Raw genomic sequence first — 19,443 nt, 5'->3', positions numbered from 1 at the left:
CTTATTTTTGTAAAAACAAACAAATTAAATGGATTCACAACTCTTTGTTAAACACCACTCCTGATCCTGAGATTTGACCTAATGAGGACAATTAAAGAAAACAGTGAAGGATAAATGAACCTAGTGGGATTTCATCTGACCGGGACATGAATGTTTTAATCTATTTCATTACTCGCAGCTGTTTTATCATTTCAATTATTTACTTTATTTTTACGCGACCATGTGCAATATTAATCACAAATGCCGCCATCTGATTGCATCAGAGTTATTTTAAGGCTAATGTTCGTCTGTCACAACTGAAACTTCTGCACAGTGACAGAACGACACTAAACAGACCAGACGAGCAAGACAAAACACATAACACAGATTACACACAGCGAGACATCACCTTGTCGGCAGCATTAGTGCATTAGACACAAATGTGAAGTGAATGGCAGCACTAAAGGAAACGTCAGGGGATAAATAAAAAGGTTTAGATGTGACTGCAGTCTGTGCGTGTTCAGTAGCTGCTGGGGTATTTGAGCCGGGGCTAAAGGGGTGACCGACTTTCCCAGGAGTCACGCTGCTGGCAAACATGCAAAACATCACCTTCTCCTGCTCCACAAATGTTGTCTTCGGTTTGCATTACAGTGACATGAGTATATTTGGGTTTTAAGCAGACATAACCCTGTTTTATGAGCCGAACACAGCAATCACAGGGGCAGAATTCCTTGCGTAGACAAAAAGTTGCGTTAAATGCGCCACATGGAAGAGATTTCTCAGTGAAATGAGTGTTCTGTTGGAATAATGAACCTAACAAACATGCTGTATGTGCAAAATGAACATGTAAAATAATTGACGTGACACTTGTCGTGAAAAAAAACAAACCCTCATGACCTTACAAAAGGCACAAAACGGCACTCGTAACATCTGACAACAGCAAATTCCCCCCTGCCCGGTGTAAACATTTTGACAGATGAAGGTATTTTTCTTTGTGCTCAGCTAATTTAACAGTAGGTATGGAGTACAGTAGGGCTTCGGAAAGGGGATCAGTAAACCAGACAGAGTCACATCCAGATGCAGTAAGTGGGTCAGGGATTATCCAGCTGGGTCACATAAACACAGAGGCCGTGAGTCAGCTTGGCAGCGTTGGGATGCATCACGATCATCCTGTCAGTCAGCTGCATAGGAAATAACAGCATAATGAGATACAGTGACCTGTGGGGATGCTGCTCTCTTAGTGGGGCTTCATGCTGAAAGGGTGTGAAGGAAGGTTTTGATGGATTTGCAATGTGAGAAATATTCCTTTCTTTATTAAATGATCTGTCTGCATTAAAGGCTTTTCGGTCTTCAGGTAAAAAGTGTTTGCAGCTGCTGATTCTCCTCACTGACAATAATATCTGTCGACTGAAGACATGCTCACCTGCTCCACATGCCATCTGGCACAGTTTTCTAAATGAAAGGGGCTCTTCATGAATATTATATGTTACAAATGACTTTGCCTTTTCTGCTATGACAGTAAAATCCATAAAGGTCATTTGTGCGCTAAAGTGCTGATAGCTCTTTTCCTCTGCACAAATGTGACTTGTCACAGTGAGAAGAGCAGACTAAAGTGTCCCACTGACCTATGGCAGGGTGGCAGTCAGCCGATTGTAGCTAAACCAAATTCACTCATCATTAATTCCATCTTTTACACACAGATACATTTGAGAGAGACGTATTTCCATCTTGTTTCGTCTGCTAACACGGTTTCGAACACAATTTGCATTTGTTATGTCCCTGCAGACACGATCAATAATTAATGCAACACATCAGCTGTGTGTAAGCTGTCAGAAAGAGCTACATGCCAGTGACCTTCAAACTGACACACAAATGAATTATGGATGAAATAGGTTCTTATGTATATTAGCAAACTGTCTCATCTAGCTGCGTTTAACACGTTTAAATAACACTTCCTCGAGGTAAACGGACCCTAAATGACTAAGAATGTGCAACAGAGGGCAGCACAGCCTACTTTCTGGAAATGCAGTGCATTCTGTGCAGATGCTGAGTAATTTATGCTGTCAGAACATGATGAAAATCAGTCAGTGAGGTGTTGATGGATTATTCATACGGCATCTTCTGACAAAAGCTTGTCTGTGTGTCTAGTAAAGATCACAGATAGACTGAAATGCTGCACTTTAATCAGGCTGATTTCTTTAACCCTCTTGTTGTCTTCACTACGGGCGCCAAAAAATGTTGTCTCTTTGTCTAAAAAAACCCCAAAAATTCAGCAAAAAAATCCCCAAATTTCTGAAAATTTGCAAAACCTTCAGGAAGAAAACTACAGTAATTCCTTGAAAGTTTCCCTTAAAAGTTTTATTTTAAAAAATCCACCAAATTTGGCAAGAAGATTCTTGTAAATATTTTCAAAAAATGAGCAAAAATCTTCAAAAAAATCCTAAAAATGTCTAAAGTGAGTACATATATATATATATATATATATATCAGTAAAACTTCTAATATTTTCTTTGAGAACATTCACAAAACAATCAACCAAAATCCATCAAAGTTTGCTGTATTTCGGTTGAATTTTTTGTGAATGTTCTTAAGAAACATTTTTAACATTTCTTTTTTCCACCAAAAAATGTTTAAAGATTTCCCAAAAATGTTGAAAATGTGGATATCAGAAGTTTCCCAGTGAAAATATATATATTTTTCCACATTTTCAAACTTTAAAACAGGTCAATTTTGACCTGCAGGACAATGTGAGGGTTAAAAAAGAGAAGCTAACACATGAAGGTGGCACCAACAGAAGAATAACATTTAAAACTGCAAGCGGCATTGAACGGGTCCTCGCATCCTTGCTGATCAGTGAATCCAAACATGTCCACCAGGTGGCGCTGGAACTGAGGGTGTGTTTCGGCTTATGTATCTGGTGAAGGTTGGACTCTGGTCACACATGTAAAGTTTCAGACAGATTGGAGCATGTACAGGCTATTTAGACCACACGTCCTGTCCATCCATTAGGTGGCGCTATGACTGTGAGTGTATATTGGCCTGTGAATGTCATCAGGGTGGGACTGTGATCTCATCTGTAAAGTTTGAGGCAGATTGGAGCATGTACAGGCCAGTTACACATATTTCCTGTTTCATGGTGAGTTGTCTTAATTTCAACAGCCGCCATTTCCACACGGTCAGAGTTTTGTGGAGAATTTTGATAAATTTTAATCACCCTTGGCAAGTGTACATCCTGGCCAATTTTTAGCTCTCTAAGGGTTACACTGTTTGAGTTTATAGCTTTTGAAAATGTAGTAAAATGACCCAAACTCATTGAAAATGTAACACATAATTCAAAATGGCCGCCTTCCTGTTGTGTTTTGATCATTGGTGTCAATTACATTTTTGTGCGTCTTGATGAGTTGCATATGCTTATCAAATTTCATAAGTCTAGGTGATACGTACTGGCCGTAGTAAATTTTTCAGGCGGCACCATGGAGCAATTTTGCCACAAACGTGTAATTCCCATAAAATATCAATTTCGTCGCTTGTCTTGATGTCTGCCTCCGAAGTTTTCCCAATAATAACCACGAGAAGATGAGAACAGTGGGAGTTGATGAAATCCTTGCAAACCTCCTGATGAACTGGGTTATAATTGAGTACCTTTATTAAATCCACAGAAATGAGCTTAATTGAAATGTGATGGGAGCTTCAGGCTGGTATTTGGCCCATTATTACTGTACGTTTCAGCTTCCTCCAGCCTGCTGGCTTCTCATCCCAGTCCCAGCTAGGTGGCAGTAACTAGCTCATCAGTAATGAAAGCTATTCCTCAGGCAGAGTGGAGGCAGAGATCAGTCTCTTCTCACTGAGTTATTACTGTAATACTTTGTTTTGTTTGTCTGCAGAATGCAAGAGATGCTCCATACTTTGGTGCTCATTTTAAAACTGAAATAACTTGTTTGTGCTGCCAGCTTACAAAGTTTACTCCAGCTTGAGTGATTATTTGTTGCATCAGTGGCTGTTGTTTCTGTCAGCTGGTCCTGATATTTACTGATCAGATCACAGCTCATTGTCCTCAGAGTCAACAGTATGATTACATTAACAGAAGGAGCTGATCTGGAAGACTAAATTAGTCAAAAAATAGACCAAATGGCCAATGAAGAAAGAATCAGTGGTCACTAAATAGTAGATAAAGGTGCACTTGTTCTTAAAATGCAAATACAATGATCTATATTTAATAGGAATGCTAAAAAGTTTAACTCAACAGAACATAAAAGATTGTATTATCAGGAGGAAACATCATTGCACAACATGTGCCTATGTATCATAAGCTGAGTCATACATAATTAAAATAGAACTAGTGAACATGACAATTTATTTTATTATCATATTCATTCTTTTTATTCTGCTTCATAAATTTCACTTTCTTTTTAATTTTCTCACCTCATTTCTAATAATTACATTATCTTTAATGTTGTGGCAATATTGTTAAGCTGATAATTAGGCCGGTAAAGCATAATGAATAGAAAAAAAACCTGATTTGGGAGCATTTTTAATGATTTTTTCACCTGTTTTGTGAGTGTTTATGTAAATCCCAACGCTGTCAGAGCACCAGACTGCTGCTCTCATTATCCGTTCTCTCAAACAGCAGAAGCTCTGCCACTGCATGGAGGACGGAATTTGGGTTTAATTTGTGGTTTTATAGAAATCAGCTAAACCACCAGGATTTTAGATTAATCCTACAACTACTGTTTTAATGGTTATAGGACAATCTGGCAGCCTTTTTTTTTTTTGTTGTTGTTGTGCAGAATCTTGTGGCATTTAGTTTCTCTCCATTTACCATTTAACCCTCCTGTTGTCCTCATTTACAGGCATCAAAAAATTTTGTTTCCTTGTCTGAAAAAAATCCAAAAATTCAGCAAAAAAATCCTCCAAATTTCTGAAAATTTGCAAAACCCTCAGGAAGAAATTTCCAATAATTCCCAAAAAGTTTCCCTTAAAAGTTACCCCAAACTTGACAAGAAAATTCTTGTAAATATTTTCAAAAAATGAATCTTTCAAAAAAAATCGTAAAAATATCTGTAGTGATTACATATGTATCCGTAAAACTTCTAATATTTACTTTAAGAACATTCACAAAACCATCAGCGAAATTTGCTGAATTTTGGTTGATTTTTTTTGTGGATGTTCTTAAAGACACATTTTAACATTTCTTTTTTTCCACCAAAAAATGCTCAAAGATTTCCCAAAAATGTTGAAAATGTGGACATCAGAAGTTTCACTGTGAAAATATTTTTTTCCCCACATTTTCAAACTTTAAAATGGGTCAATTTTGACCCGCAGGACGACATGAGGGTTAAAGAGCAGCTTGTTGTCAGTTCAGAGTGAACACGGGATCCTGGTGAGTGCGTCACTGAATGCAGATTAAAACCAACTTCAAACTGAAGGCTTACATTAATAAACCATAACTAGAGGATGGAGCTGAATGAAATGAGAATCTAAACAGACTGCTGCTTCAGAAGCTGTGATCTTTCATTAAATGGACTACTGTGGACTCAGATCCACCCTGCTGTCCTCAAGTAGAAACTCAGATGTATCTTCCCACAATAATCTCAGTTTTGACCACACAATGAGCCATCTAGTCTTCTTTTATTCATCTACAAATACTCATTTGTGTGTTTGTTGCGTTTGGACCTGCAGTGTTCCTGTATTTCTGTACCTGTGTTTCTATAAAGTGTTTCAAAATTACTTCAATCTCAAGAGATTTAACAGAAGAGGGCCTTCAGGTTTCCATCTCTAGAGGGGATTTAAACATTTAAATTTTTATTTGATTGTTAAAAGGTTCATATGAGGCCCCAGTAGCGTCTTTATATCAGAATATGAGCCACAGTCTGACCACCCTCCATAAAAGATTTAAAACTCTCTTTTAAAATTTTATTACATTAGACTCACTTAAAATCCACTTTTTCTAGGCTTTTGTAATTTCTACAATAGCTGATTCTAATTCTATACATTTCTTTGAATTGTTTACTGCAGTTAAAATTGAAGTGTTGAACACAAACAGTATGAACGTAAACATTGTATTTCCTCAGTGACAGAATCTGCAAAGGACAGACATTCAGCGTTGCAGCTGATGTTTGAGCCCAGTCAGGAACAAACAGTGACTAAGATGAAACAGTAGCAGCCTTATCTCATTTCACAAAGAGCTCCTTTCCCACCCTGGATGCAGGAGAAACTGCTCAATAATCAGAAACTGCACGGCTGCAGACAGCTTAACGTGTTTTTCCTGAGCCTCCTCATCTTCTATTTAAAGTCCGGACTGAGCTTCTGTCTGGACACTCGTGACTCTGCCTCTGAGTCAGTCAGTCAGTCGGCTGGTGGTGAGAATCACAGCATGACGCCGCTGGGATGCTGAGCAGCAGAGTGTTTATGAAAACGCTGACCTCTGACCTCCCTGTCCAGTGGAACCAGAGAAAGATTCAACAGATTTTGCTGAAACCGGTGAAATAGTTTTATAAGGATAGAAGGATATGATAAATGAGAAATGAAAAGATATCTGCAGGATAAGTCTGATGGAGAATTCTGCATCATCCAGGATTATATTTGGCAAAAAATAAATGTAAGTAACCAGAGAAGTAAATGATAGACATCTGCATGGTGAGAACAAACGGTCCTTCAATATTTTGTTGTAAAAGTACATGTATGACAGATAGATGAGCTCTTAACAGGTCAGAACTCTGTGGAAAACTGTAAAGCTGAGGGATATTCATACCATAATCCATACCAATAAACAAAAAATGGGTGAGTCACTGTGTTTTCTTGTTGCCTGTTGGGTTTCAATGCACACTAACTCAGCCACTTTTTACATTTATTTGTCACTGGTGAATTTTGATACAGCTGAATTCCCACTAAAGCTGTGCTCATTGGTATTTTTTTGTTTCTGTTGTCAGACAATAGAACAGGTATGAAGAAGTGACTGAAACGCAGCCCATTAAGACAACATGTTAAGCAGCATGCACTTCAAGCTGCTGCTCTGTCGTGCTAAAGTACCCGGCATTGTTCGGCAAATTCACCAAACATGAGTTTAAAATAATGATAGTGATCTGATTTAGGTTATATTTTCATGTAAAATGATCGTTCAAAGTCCTGTGTCGGCTGTCGTGATGTTAGCTCTGCAGTGCTGGTCACAGATGCAGAGAGAGTCTTCTTCCTGTAGGCACAGCAGCAGGTCAGCTGCTTTTAAAGCTACAGACACTGAGTCATCCCAGTACGAACAGGAGAAAAGCCAGACATTATTTAGTCGTGGTAAAATGAACAGTTTTTGTTGTATTTTGAGCTAAAAAGTTGAAAGACACATTCTGGGGATATGCGAGACATTGAAACGGTGAATAATGATTATCTACTTGTTTTTGGACCATCATTTGATCATGTCTATAGCTGCTTTAAGTATTGAAGATTTGAAAAGAGGGACTAAAACCACATTAATTAAAAAAGATGGCCTTCAAAGCAAAACATCCTAATGCAATGAATTCAGGAGCGATAAAATTTAACGATGTAGTTAGAACTGTTATTTGTTTAATTATCATCATTTGGACGAGACAAACCTTAAGTGAATATATTTATATGTTTTGCAAACAGTAGTGGGTAATGACAGAAATGCAGGTCAACTGTTGATTTGGTTCCACATGTTCCACCTCTGTAACCTTTGGAAAACATCTGCTGGAACACATCTGCTCAGTCAGACCGGAGGCTGCAGCTGCAGATGTGCAGGACTAGGTGGCAGTGTTGGCTTGAATGGTTTACCACTGAGCTGTATGGAAGCATCAGAGGTTCTAAGAGGCCACTTTGGAAGGACTAGTTATTAAAAAAAAATAAAAAATCAGGAGTGCACACAGTAATTCATTATGAATGTTTTATGAAAAAACCCCACAAACAATCATGCACACTTTCCAAAAGACAAACATCCAAAGCAAGAGAAACACCATCAATATTTACATATGAACACCGGTGGTATTCTCAGCATGCCTCGTTTACCACATGAGACTGAGCACAGATAAAAACCTGCAGATTGGTAAATGCAATCCAACAAAGCAGCAGCAGCAGCCATGAAGAGACGACACTGTGCTCTACACACCATTCATAGTTGTAATTTAGATATTAAACAAAGGCTGATGACTGTAGTACGACCATGCACAGCGCTCCACAAAAGTTTTCCATCGAGTTCGTCACTGTCTTCGCCTTTACAAATTGTGAAAATCAGGTCAACATCAAGGTGTCGTCAACAAGAAACTGACTGATATCAGAGCTGACACATCAAACAACTGTGAACAACATAAATAAAAGTGTTACCCTTTAAATAAAACATCATTTGTCTTTAGTTAATCAGAGAAACACACCTCAGGAGGATTGGAAACAACACGATGAGGAACATCTCCTCCTGCAGTCTTTTAAGTTTGCTCCATCGACACCGAAACATGCAAATAACTCACACAAACCATCGACATGGAAGAACCAAGTTATCTGATCAGGTTGCGCAGGCGATCCAGTGACAATCAGATCCAACGTCTGACAGTATTAAGACCACTTGGAAGTCTTCGGAAGCATTCGGCAAAACATTATTGCAAGGGAGAGGTATGTGCTGTGAAGATGGTCATCACTGTGGACCATTAATGTCAGTAGTTAATGGAAATGGCAGGCTGAATTTAAAATCACAAACCTGACATGAGGGATGACGTGACATTAATTTTAAACCTTTCCCCTCATCATACATATCTATATCATTCCAATTTTTTTGCTGATTAAAGTCTGTCCAGTTTGGAGCAGCACAAGGAGCGTTTTAGAAAAAAAGGGGGCATAAATGAATATTAATTAGAAAATTCTCACAGTTTCAAGATTTGTATCGACTGGATCCAAATTTAGAGCTTCGATCTCCAAAGTGTGGGCCCTTTGGGTCTGTTAGTATGAATAGTGAACTCATTTATGACACAAACTGAGTAGGATATGAACCCGTCACAGTCATGCAGAAAATCTTGGGAGCATGCGATGAAGCGTCTCTCATCCCGAGTCTTCAGGCTTCAGTCCCTGCAGCGTCAGTACAGTGGCAGAGGCTCAGTTCATTCCTGCAGCGTGGATCCGGGCAGCTCGTTGGTCAGCGTGTGCCAGCGCTCTACCTTCTTGCCCTTGTTCTTCAGACAGTCTATCCAGTGCTGCAGAGTTTCCCCCTGCGAGTGGCACCCTAAGGATACGCCACCTGATGGAGCGAAAAATAGACTATTGTAAGAATTGTTTTCCACTTAAAGGGAGTTTATGTAACAAATGTTTCAGAATGACCTAATGCATTTAGCATAATTAGCATGCTGCTGTCGGATTGAATTACTTTCGAAGCCAAACAGGTTGTGCATTGTAAGGAGAGTAGGCGTTAATAGCTGCAGCTTCAACCTACACATTTCCAGTCTGCCGAGAATCGTCTGCATCGTGTCGTTGGGTTGTTTTGTTCTATTTTATTAGCAGTATGTGCACGTTTTGTTGTCTGTTCCCACCTAACTGTCTGCATAATTATGTACAGACAAAAACATATTTGCATCTGTCCCTAGACGGCAGAGACACAAAGGATGAACAATTACGTTTTCCTCATTTTAAACTATTCAAACCTTAAATTTAAATGGTTTGTCTTCAATAAATAAAAGAAATTCTCCAAGTGTTAATGAATTTGATTATTTTAACACGTTTTCACTGATCTGATGATAGAAAAACAGTTCAGATAGTCCTAAATTGTGCTCAAAAGAATTTAAATATAATAGTGATATTTAAAGTTCTTCTATGTCATAGACTAAACTCCTAAAAACTCATCTCTGTGTCTGAAAGTTAATTATTTAGAAGTGCCTTTTTCCATGAAAATTATCCTGTCTGACCTTAACATGGTCTAGATATAACTTAGTAATTTTGCTTCGCTGCATGGAGCACATTAACTTTACAGCTTCACTAAAAACCTATAAAATTGTTTTGTGTTACACAGTGGCAAGGATTTGACACACTGTACTTTCTAGGTAAAAATGCTCCATTGTGGCTTTGACTGCTTAATCTATCATGATATGTCTTCTAGCATATAAAAAACACAACACAGAGGTGTGTCAAAACAATGAAACATTTGATTTTAGAGATGTCCGATATCGTTTTATTTTTTATTTTTTGCCAATAACCGATATGCCAATATTGTCCAACTCTCAATTTCCGATTCCAATATCAGCCGACATCTATACTGATATATGTGGGCGTGGAAATAATTCCAAACCAGACATATTGTTAGTCAGGCACAGCAAACTTGTTACTGCAGCCACACTCCTTGTTTACAACCTTCATGACGCAGTTTGATGATGTGATCATTTGTGCGCCAGTAAATGCCGGCGAAATCCAGGCATTATTTTATTGGTTTTCATGATAGGCAAAAAAAACTCCGATAACGATACTGACCGATATTACATTTTTATGCCAATATCAGGACGATATTGTTGGTGGCTCGATACTATCAGACATCCCTATTTGATTTATGCCAGAAGTATGGAGTAAGATTACTGTCAAAAGTATTCATCCACGATTCTAACCATTCGTATTCGTAATGTTAAACATTTGTATGTTAATGAAAAACTTGTACACAAAATTCTGCTGTCATATGCATGAGTTTGATAAATTAAGGGTTAGGATTGTTTTTACGAGTATGAACCTAAAAGTTGTGAGTGCAACTCTAATTTCTACGACTACGAAGTCTTCCCTGTGAGGACGAATTCAAGTTTATGGGTACGAGTAGAAAAATACTGGAATGACGTCACATAGGTCACAGGGGAAGGTAATCGAACACCGATTGCTCCAAACGCGCATGCGCCATTTATAAAGAGTAGACGCCGGGTGGACCCGGTGGACCTACCGGGGCAGGTGACGCCTCACAGGTCAAGTAAATAACACATCCAACTTCTTGTAATTTATTTATTTCATGAAACTGTACTGTTTTAATTGATATACAGTTTATGGACGAAAGACGGTACTGCTTAGCTTGCACGCTAACGAGCCGGGCCGGTGACACATTAGCCTTCTAATGCAAGGAGGCTAATGAGGAGGCTAAGGAGGCGGCTAAGGAGGCTTAATAACAAAACAAACATAATTTGAGATTATGAATCGTGGCAATTGGCGTATGAATCAGCCCATTGTACAGCCTAAATTGCTGTAAATTAAGTCCAGTTTTAGTTCTTTGCAAACTCAGACACGTGCATTAGTTTAGTTTGCAGTGAATCTGGCGGAGTTCGGTAAAGTTGGAAAGATATTCACAGATTTGGACTTCCGGCATCAATAACTCATGAGATATATGTTGTCAAAACATGAACGATGCCTCTTTCAAATCGTTGTAAGGTAGACAATGTGCTACAAGGCCAATTTTATCAAAAGTCGCTGTATTTCAAGCTACAGAAATAACATTGGCGTCTATGAGCAGCCGGCGGTGCAACGAGTGAACAGGGACCGTCTGCAAATAGCAAAACCGCTGCAACAGCGAAAAGAGACACTACACATATATTCAATAACTTTACTCTTGTACCCTGTAGAGCCACTAAAATCACTGGAGCCATGAATCGGCTGCGGCTGGTCATACTACAACTCTTTGTTTGGTGCTAAATGAAAAATCTGAATTTTAAGGAATTTGTATTTTTTATAATTATCATTTTATTAGTAATAAAATTCAATTACTTCACTCTTACACACTGTACAATCACCAAAATCACTGGAGCCATCAATTGTCTCCTGCTGGTCATACTACAACTCTTTGTTTGGTGCTAAATTTAAAATCTGAATTTTAAGGAATTTTTATGTTTTGTATGATTATTTTATGAGTATTAAAATGGCACTTTTCTTCATGTATGTGGTATATTTTATATAACACACAGGAAAAATGGCATAAGGGCATAATGTACTTGTTTGTCCAAACACATAATTCTGTATAGTAATGGAATTTACAATCCTTACCAAAGAGAGTATCAGATAACACCAATATACCAAACAAACTGTTTAGACTGTCACCTCAAGTACTGATGATTGAGAAGAAAGACGATAAGACACTTTATTGCAAAGTTTCAGTGTCAATTGATTCATTTATACCATAATGTTAAACTGAGAGTAATATTTTTCTAGTTAAGGACTGTACAGACAATACTTGGAGGTAATAAACCTGACGGTCTGACCAGCACAGGTCACAGCAAGTACACTATGCCCTTATGCCATTTTCCCTGTGTGTTATATAAAATATACCACATACATGAAGAAAAGTGCCATTTTAATACTCATAAAATAATCATACAAAACATAAAAATTCCTTAAAATTCAGATTTTTAATTTAGCGCCAAAGCAAGAGTTGTAGTTTGACCAGCAAGAGCCCATTCACATTTAGCTCTACAGTGAAGTTATTGAATATATGTGTAGTGTCTCTTTTCGCTGTTGTAGCGGTTTTGCTATTTGCAGACGGTCCCTGTTCACTCATTGCACCGCCGGCTGCTCATAGACGCCAATGTTATTTCTGTAGCTTGAAATACAGCGACTTTTGATAAAATTGGCCTTGTAGCACATTGTCTACCTTACAACGATTTGAAAGAGGCATCGTTCATGTTTTGACAACATATATCTCATGAGTTATTGATGCCGGAAGTCCGAATCTGTGAATATCTTTCCCACTTTACCGAACTCCGCCAGATTCATTGTAAACTAAACTAATGCACGTGTCTGAGTTTGCAAAGAACTAAAACTGGACTTAATTTATAGCAATTTAGGCTGTACAATGGGCTGATTCATACGCCAATTGCCACGATTCATAATCTCAAATTATGTTTGTTTTGTTATTAAGCCTCCTCATGAGCCTCCTTGCATTAGAAGGCTAATGTGTCACCGGCCCGGCTCGTTAGCGTGCAAGCTAAGCAGTACCGTCTTTCGTCCATAAACTGTATATCAATTAAAACAGTACAGTTTCATGAAATAAATAAATTACAAGAAGTTGGATGTGTTATTTACTTGACCTGTGAGGCGTCACCTGCCCCGGTAGGTCCACCGGGTCCACCCGGCGTCTACTCTTTATAAATGGCGCATGCGCGTTTGGAGCAATCGATGTTCGATTACCTTCCCCTGTGACCTATGTGACGTCATTCCAGTATTTTTCTACTCGTACCCATAAATTTGAATTCGTCCTCACAGGGAAGACTTCGTAGTCGTAGAAATTAGAGTTGCACTCACAACTTTTAGGTTCATACTCGTAAAAACAATCCTAACCCTTAATTTATCAAACTCATGCATATGACAGCAGAATTTTGTGTACAAGTTTTTTATTAACATACAAATGTTTAACATTACGAATACGAATGGTTAGAATCGTGGATGAATACTTTTGACAGTAATCTTATTCCATACAGAAGAGGCCTTAAATTTTTTTTTCTAATATGGAGCTTTGCTTAAAATATTCTTCAGAATAAAAGTCAGTTACTGTGACTTTTGTGTGATTTTCTACCTTCAAAAAATGCTCACACCGGAGATAAGAGGAATAAGTGGAATGTACTAATTAGAAAATTAACATACAGTTTGTTTCCATCACATTAATGGACTTTGATTGTATTCATGGTAATGAACCTGAATATGAGCATTGCAGTTATTTTGACTTGACCTACTGCTGAAAATACTCCCTTTGCCCTCAAAATTGGCATTAAACCTCCTCTAAAAATAATCCCAAATAAATGCACTGTTTCCTCCTGGAGTGTCCAGCTGTTTCAGATAATTACTGACCCTTTTTGCAAAATTGAAACTGGATTTTTGTGACCTGTTTTTTTAAAGCCGTCATTATAAACAATTGGGCTCGATGCCAGCAACTAAAATGCAAACTCTAAGTACTGAAAGGTTGACCAAAGCTCTAGTTGCCTTTTTTGTGGGCTTGTAAAGTAAAAACACAGAACATTTCCAGACTTAACCTGCGGCTAACAGAAAAGAAATGTTTATTTTAAAAGATCCCAGAAAAACCGAAGCACATAAAAAGTTATTTCGATAGAGGAACAGAAATAAAAGTAATTACTCACTCCCACTCTAAAAGCAAGTGTAGCTTAAAACTAATTTTCTGGCAGAATGTCTCTGACACCCTTTTTGGAGACTAAACCCTGCAAATCACACACAGCGCTGCACTTAGATGATAATAGAGACCATCTTAAAGTACCTTTGCCATAGCTACAACATTATGAGACTCCTAGTTAAGGAGGTAGCAGGCTAATCAGCGACAGAAAAACGGGCAGCAGGACATTATTAGCTGCGTGTTTGCAGCTTCAACTCACCTATGAAGTCGTTGGACTTTCCCAGATCATAGTCCCACACCGTGACCTCCAGCGTCTTGGTGGCTAATTCTGAGAAGGAGATCTCATAGAAGAACTCCTGGTGTGAAAATAAAGAGGGAGAGGTCACAAGATCACACCCAACACACATGTTGCTATTCTTCTATAACCCACTAAAATATTCACTAATGAGGTGACAGATAACTATATGCAAACTGTAATTGGCTGTCTTGCGAAACGTTGCAAAACTCTGCATGCAGGGGAGAGTCTCTGTGGACTTTCTGAGCCTAAATGAGCTGCCGCTTCGCATTCACATATTACAAAAGTGCTTCTCACGGCCACAGTGATGCGCATACATAAACATTGAGGTGTACCTCATTAAACTCTGGGTTCAGAGTCTTTTTTATGACCGCTGTTTTGTGCTTGGATTTCTTCTGGACATCTGGCTTCAAGTACCTGAGACAGAAAAATGTGAAACTGTGAGATATGAGTCTGGTCATTATCACTGACATGCCAGAGTAGTGCTGAGAAGACGAGTAAAGCACTCAGAGAAAATGCAAATACCAGGGATGGCTGTAAAGGTCAAACAGGTTGATACACAGAGAAAGTCGATGTTCTATCAAGAATTGGTGGTGATGATAGATTTACCGGCTCTTCTTGTCATGTTACTTCATTCGTGATGAAATCTTTATTTAGAAAAAGCCTGTACCTAAAGGAATAGTTGGAAAGTTATATAGCATCTATGAAGGTAGTTAGGGTTTATTTCAACCTGCTGTATTTCCCACCATTGTGGCTCTATGGATAAAGCCAATTGTGCGCTTTCCACCTCTGTTGCAGAGATTCAGGGAAACAAGAAGCCACACAAAACAGCATGCAAACACCTCATATCAGGGTGACAAGCTGTGCTGTTCACACATTGTTTTGTGCAACTCCTCCTTTACTTGAGTGCAAACTTATGATGACCCACAGAGCCATAATAACCACATTAATGTGAGCTCAAGCTATAAACCGAAGCTCTTTAGCTTAGCTTAGCCTCAAACCAGAAGGAAAGAGCTACAGTGGCTCAATTAAAAGCAAGCAGCACCTTCTGAGTCTAAAAAACATGACGCCAATGTGGACTGCAGTTCCTTGAATGACCAGCTGAGGGTGCCTCCAAGAGAGAGTCAATCTCCAGACACCACCAAGTCAAGATTCCCAACTTTAATGCAGAAATAAACATGTTTAAAACCTGGTTCAAAAAAGTTTTTTAGTCTCTATAGCTAATTTCCCTGTTAATGACAACTGCACACATAGCAAATCTTAACATAACTCACCTATTCAAATTGTATTTTGGCTTAAAGTTATGCAGAACTGAGGGTGTGGCTACTTTTACCATCACTGGACAGCCCATGGCCTGCCTTAGCTTTACTCACACTCCCCCTTTTTGTTAATTTTCTGATTAACCAGGAATTAAGAGAAGTCAGACGCTGCCAGCATGGTGACAGCTGGAGCCAGCACACTGAGCTTTAAAACTGCTGTTCAAGAAATCTGTGAGTGATGATGATGGGGGTACATCCAAATCTATCTACAGTTCAAAATTATAATGCCCTGTAAAATCACAATTAGTCATTTTTACACTTGAGTCTGAACAAACAAGATTTAACAAGTGGATAGGTGAAGAGTTGATGGGGCATTTTGTTAGCTTAGCCTGAGCAACAGCTTCTGGAGCTAAAATTGAAGCCAGTGCAGAAGTGACGAAATCTGAGCCAGTCTCCAAAAATCAGTCAATCCACATAGAACCCCATGTTAAAATGCTGAACGTTTCATCAGAAATAAACATGTTCAAAGCCTTATACAATAAACAGTTTTGGACTCTATGCCTAATCTTTCCATTCATGACAACTTTACAGTGTTAAGTCTTTTGTTAAAATAGTTTCTTTAGTTCAGTCACAAGATGGTCCATGGTCTGATTCAGCTTCACAAACACTCATTCATAAATTAGTCAGAAGTTTGGAAGAGTCATGTACTGGCAACATGGCGACATCCAGAGCCACAACACTGAGCTGCCAAACTGGTGTTCAGCAAGCCTAGTGGTGATGTCCATCTTTATATACAGTCTGTGGACAGGACCAGTCTTTGTGCTAAATTAAGCTAACTGGCTGCTGGCTCTAGCTTCATATTTCATCATACTCTTGTCTAGAGGGCAAATAACCATATTCCTCTAAATATTCCTATCTTTTCTTTAAATATTAATGAGAAATTTAGATGAGGACATTAATACCACCATCATGTCTCGATGCTAAATGTCAAGTGTCTGCCAGCAGATGGTTAGCTTGGCTTCACTCCTGGAAACAGGGAAAATCAGTTAGCCCTCCTCCGTCCAAAAGATGCGACAAATCTACCATCTTAGATCTCGCCAGCTTACTAATTAACATATATTTATTGGAAAAATGACACATTGTGATTTCACAACAGTTGTGTACTAAATAATTTCTTGGCAATATCCAGTCTCCAGCTTGAACATTTCACCAACCACTTGTTGTTTTCAGCGTTGCTTTTTGGATTGATTAAGTAAACAGTATCAAACATGTCCAGAAGTAAGCTTTTGAAGTGTTAGTAGGCAGATTTTGTTACCTTTAAACAGAACCAGGTTAGCTGTTTCCCCATTTTCAATCTTCATTAACAACAAAGCTAGCCAGCTGCACTGCTGGTTATAATCTCATCTTAAAAAGTCAGTGCAATTAATCTTCTCTAATCCAACTTCCCATTGATTCCCTGGAGGTTTAGCTTATTATTTGTGAAACTAGCCCGGTATGAGGACTGATCAGTAATTCCTTCACCATCACAGCACAGATTGAAGAAGCTCAGCATCCCTTCACAGGCTGTCATTAAATTCTCAGGATATTTTTAAAAGCCAGCTGGAAAGAGCGCTGCAAAATCTCTGTTCACATTTGCTTTCCACCCACCACCCACAGCTCGGAGAGCGTATGTTCCCACGCGCTCTCAGACACAACAAAGCATCTGGGAAGAAGCTCCCGCCAAAGGGCAAAGATGTGAGCACGCATCCAAACAAGGTGCGTGATGTATCGCTGTGGATGTGTGAGGAACGTATGCGTAGGTTTGGTGGATGCAAAGAGGGACGGAGGGAGTTTGAAGCTTGCCGGGAGAGTAGAGGGAAGATTGGTGTGTGCTAAAATGAGGTGAGCGTGGTGGCATGTGTGTGATGAGAAGTTGTCTAGTGTTTTCCGGAAACAGCCTCGAAGCCAGAAGCAGCACTCAGGAGAACATTGAGTAAAAACGAGGGGGGTTCTTAAAGCTCATTTGTCCACTTTCTGTCAGGTTCCATCATTCAACCCAGGGACCTCCTGCCCTTCCTGCTACAGACACACACACAGTGACACAAACAGCATTACTTTTCTATCAGCAGTGAGTAATGATATTCAACTGGACCTATGTGACACCAGCAACAGACCCTCCATTTCCTCCATGACACAAAACACCCCTAACATTAGATCATGCCACTGCCTTTCAATCAGTTTAGAGGCCTGTCAATATACACACCCTCTGTTATAATTATCTTGATGAATGAGGGGCACATTTTGAAATGGCTTCCATTTGTGTGAAAAGCTGCCCTCATCTGTCACCATTACCTTATGTGAGGTTAACTCGAGCCATCAATCACTCGCGAGCAGCGACAAAAGTTGATTCGTGGGGTTAATATCAGTCAAGGGCCAGTTTAGACCAAACGCATTAAGGTGTTAAAGAGCGAGGGACCGAAACTGGAGAGGTCATCCTGAAATGAGTTTTGTGAATCAGGCCGTCAGTGTCAGCTGTACGTTGTGTACTCATCATTTATAATGGATGCACTTGATTTTTACTCATCTGCAAATGTTCTTCCATTAAATATATACAGTACAAACAGGCCGGTGAGCTAATATGTTATGACTCTTCACAGATTAAGTAAATTACAGTGATTAGTGTCAAGATCTGGGATATATTAGAGGTGAACAGCCAGTTCTTGTAGTCGATGTGTTGTAAAGACCTGAGAGACTCTGGCGTGGGCAAACTTGTTACATCCAGAGGACTGGGTCAGAGAATCCCTAAAACGCAAAGGCTTTTGGGGAGCTCCCAGTGGAGGAGCAAACCAAAATCCAACACCAGACATCTTAAAAGATAGGCTGCAACGAGTCAGACATGCTCCCACTAGGGACTTAAAGTTTCTGTGGCTAATGTTTTGTCACCACAGGGAACTTTCAGAGTTTTTTTTTAATGCTGTTCTGCACCACAGGAACAAATGGGCCTTTTTTGGGCAGCCTGAACCTTTGTGAATGTTCCAACTGCAGAAACAGTCCTTGTAGAATTTCTTTTAAAGCTGTTTTAGGGATGGAAAATCAGTACCTACACTCCAGGGAAGGCACTTCTGAAAAACTGCTTGGAGGATCTGTACATTTGGAGAGGACAACAAATGCCATGGCATTTTTTGTCCTTCTCCTCTCTGTGTTCACCATCACCAATGTAAAATTTATCATAAAGGGGAATAGAACAAAACCTCCATCGCTCTATTTCCTACATAGAGCTGGAGTTACGTCCAATAACTACTAATTAAAGTCATTATTTTGGCGTGTTTGGGGCTGATATCGCAGTTAAACCCATTGAATTCTACACTGCAATAGAAACAGAAAGTCTGGAAAGGGCATATTACAGGATGATCCTGCAAAAATTCATGATATTTGCCCCAAGTTCCTGCAATGGCAAGCCATGATAGATTTCATACATTGGTGTGTTCTAGCTGCTTTGGTGGCACATATGGCCGTAGTGGTCACAATGTTTTGGCTCCCCGGTATAATCTAATATCATCCAGTTAATGATTCGATGTTGTCCTTACGTTTTAACGTAGGGGTCGGAGAAGCCGTTGACGTCCATGGCTGCCAGGTGAGCGCAGCGTTTGACGCCAACACACAGCCCGCCACGAGCTCTATCCTTGGCCTCGCCCTTCGCATCACCGTCGCTAACAGGAGGGAGGTACTGTAGGCAGAGCAGCAAACGCCCTCTCTCCTCTAGACTTCTTTGCTGCTCAGTCTCCCACTGAAAGAGAGAAGGTAAAAAACCCAAACAAATAAATCAAATCAGGAAAACGGTGCTTTTTCTGCTTTTGTAGGTGACTAAA

The 19,443-nt window shown here is 39.3% G+C and overlaps 1 protein-coding gene across 1 annotated transcript in view; it reads right to left on the bottom strand.

Annotated features, from left to right (window-relative positions):
- Window positions 1-7,856: 7,856 nt before the first annotated feature.
- LOC110968261 (double C2-like domain-containing protein alpha) overlaps window positions 7,857-19,443 on the bottom strand; it is a 44,668-nt gene continuing 33,081 nt past the window's right edge. The window contains exons 8-11 of the mRNA XM_022218099.2: window positions 19,162-19,361; window positions 14,672-14,753; window positions 14,301-14,397; window positions 7,857-9,208 (exon numbers count right to left, since the gene is read on the bottom strand). Of these exons, the coding sequence (XP_022073791.1) occupies window positions 9,072-9,208; window positions 14,301-14,397; window positions 14,672-14,753; window positions 19,162-19,361 (516 nt within the window). The 3' untranslated portion in view covers window positions 7,857-9,071. The remainder of the gene's footprint in view (window positions 9,209-14,300; window positions 14,398-14,671; window positions 14,754-19,161; window positions 19,362-19,443) is intronic.

This window comes from Acanthochromis polyacanthus, chromosome 19 (genome assembly GCF_021347895.1).
Source record: "Acanthochromis polyacanthus isolate Apoly-LR-REF ecotype Palm Island chromosome 19, KAUST_Apoly_ChrSc, whole genome shotgun sequence".
Classification (NCBI taxonomy): Eukaryota; Metazoa; Chordata; class Actinopteri; family Pomacentridae; genus Acanthochromis; species Acanthochromis polyacanthus.
The sequence above is the reverse complement of the archived record's forward strand: the minus strand, read 5'-3'. Positions and strand labels throughout refer to the sequence as shown.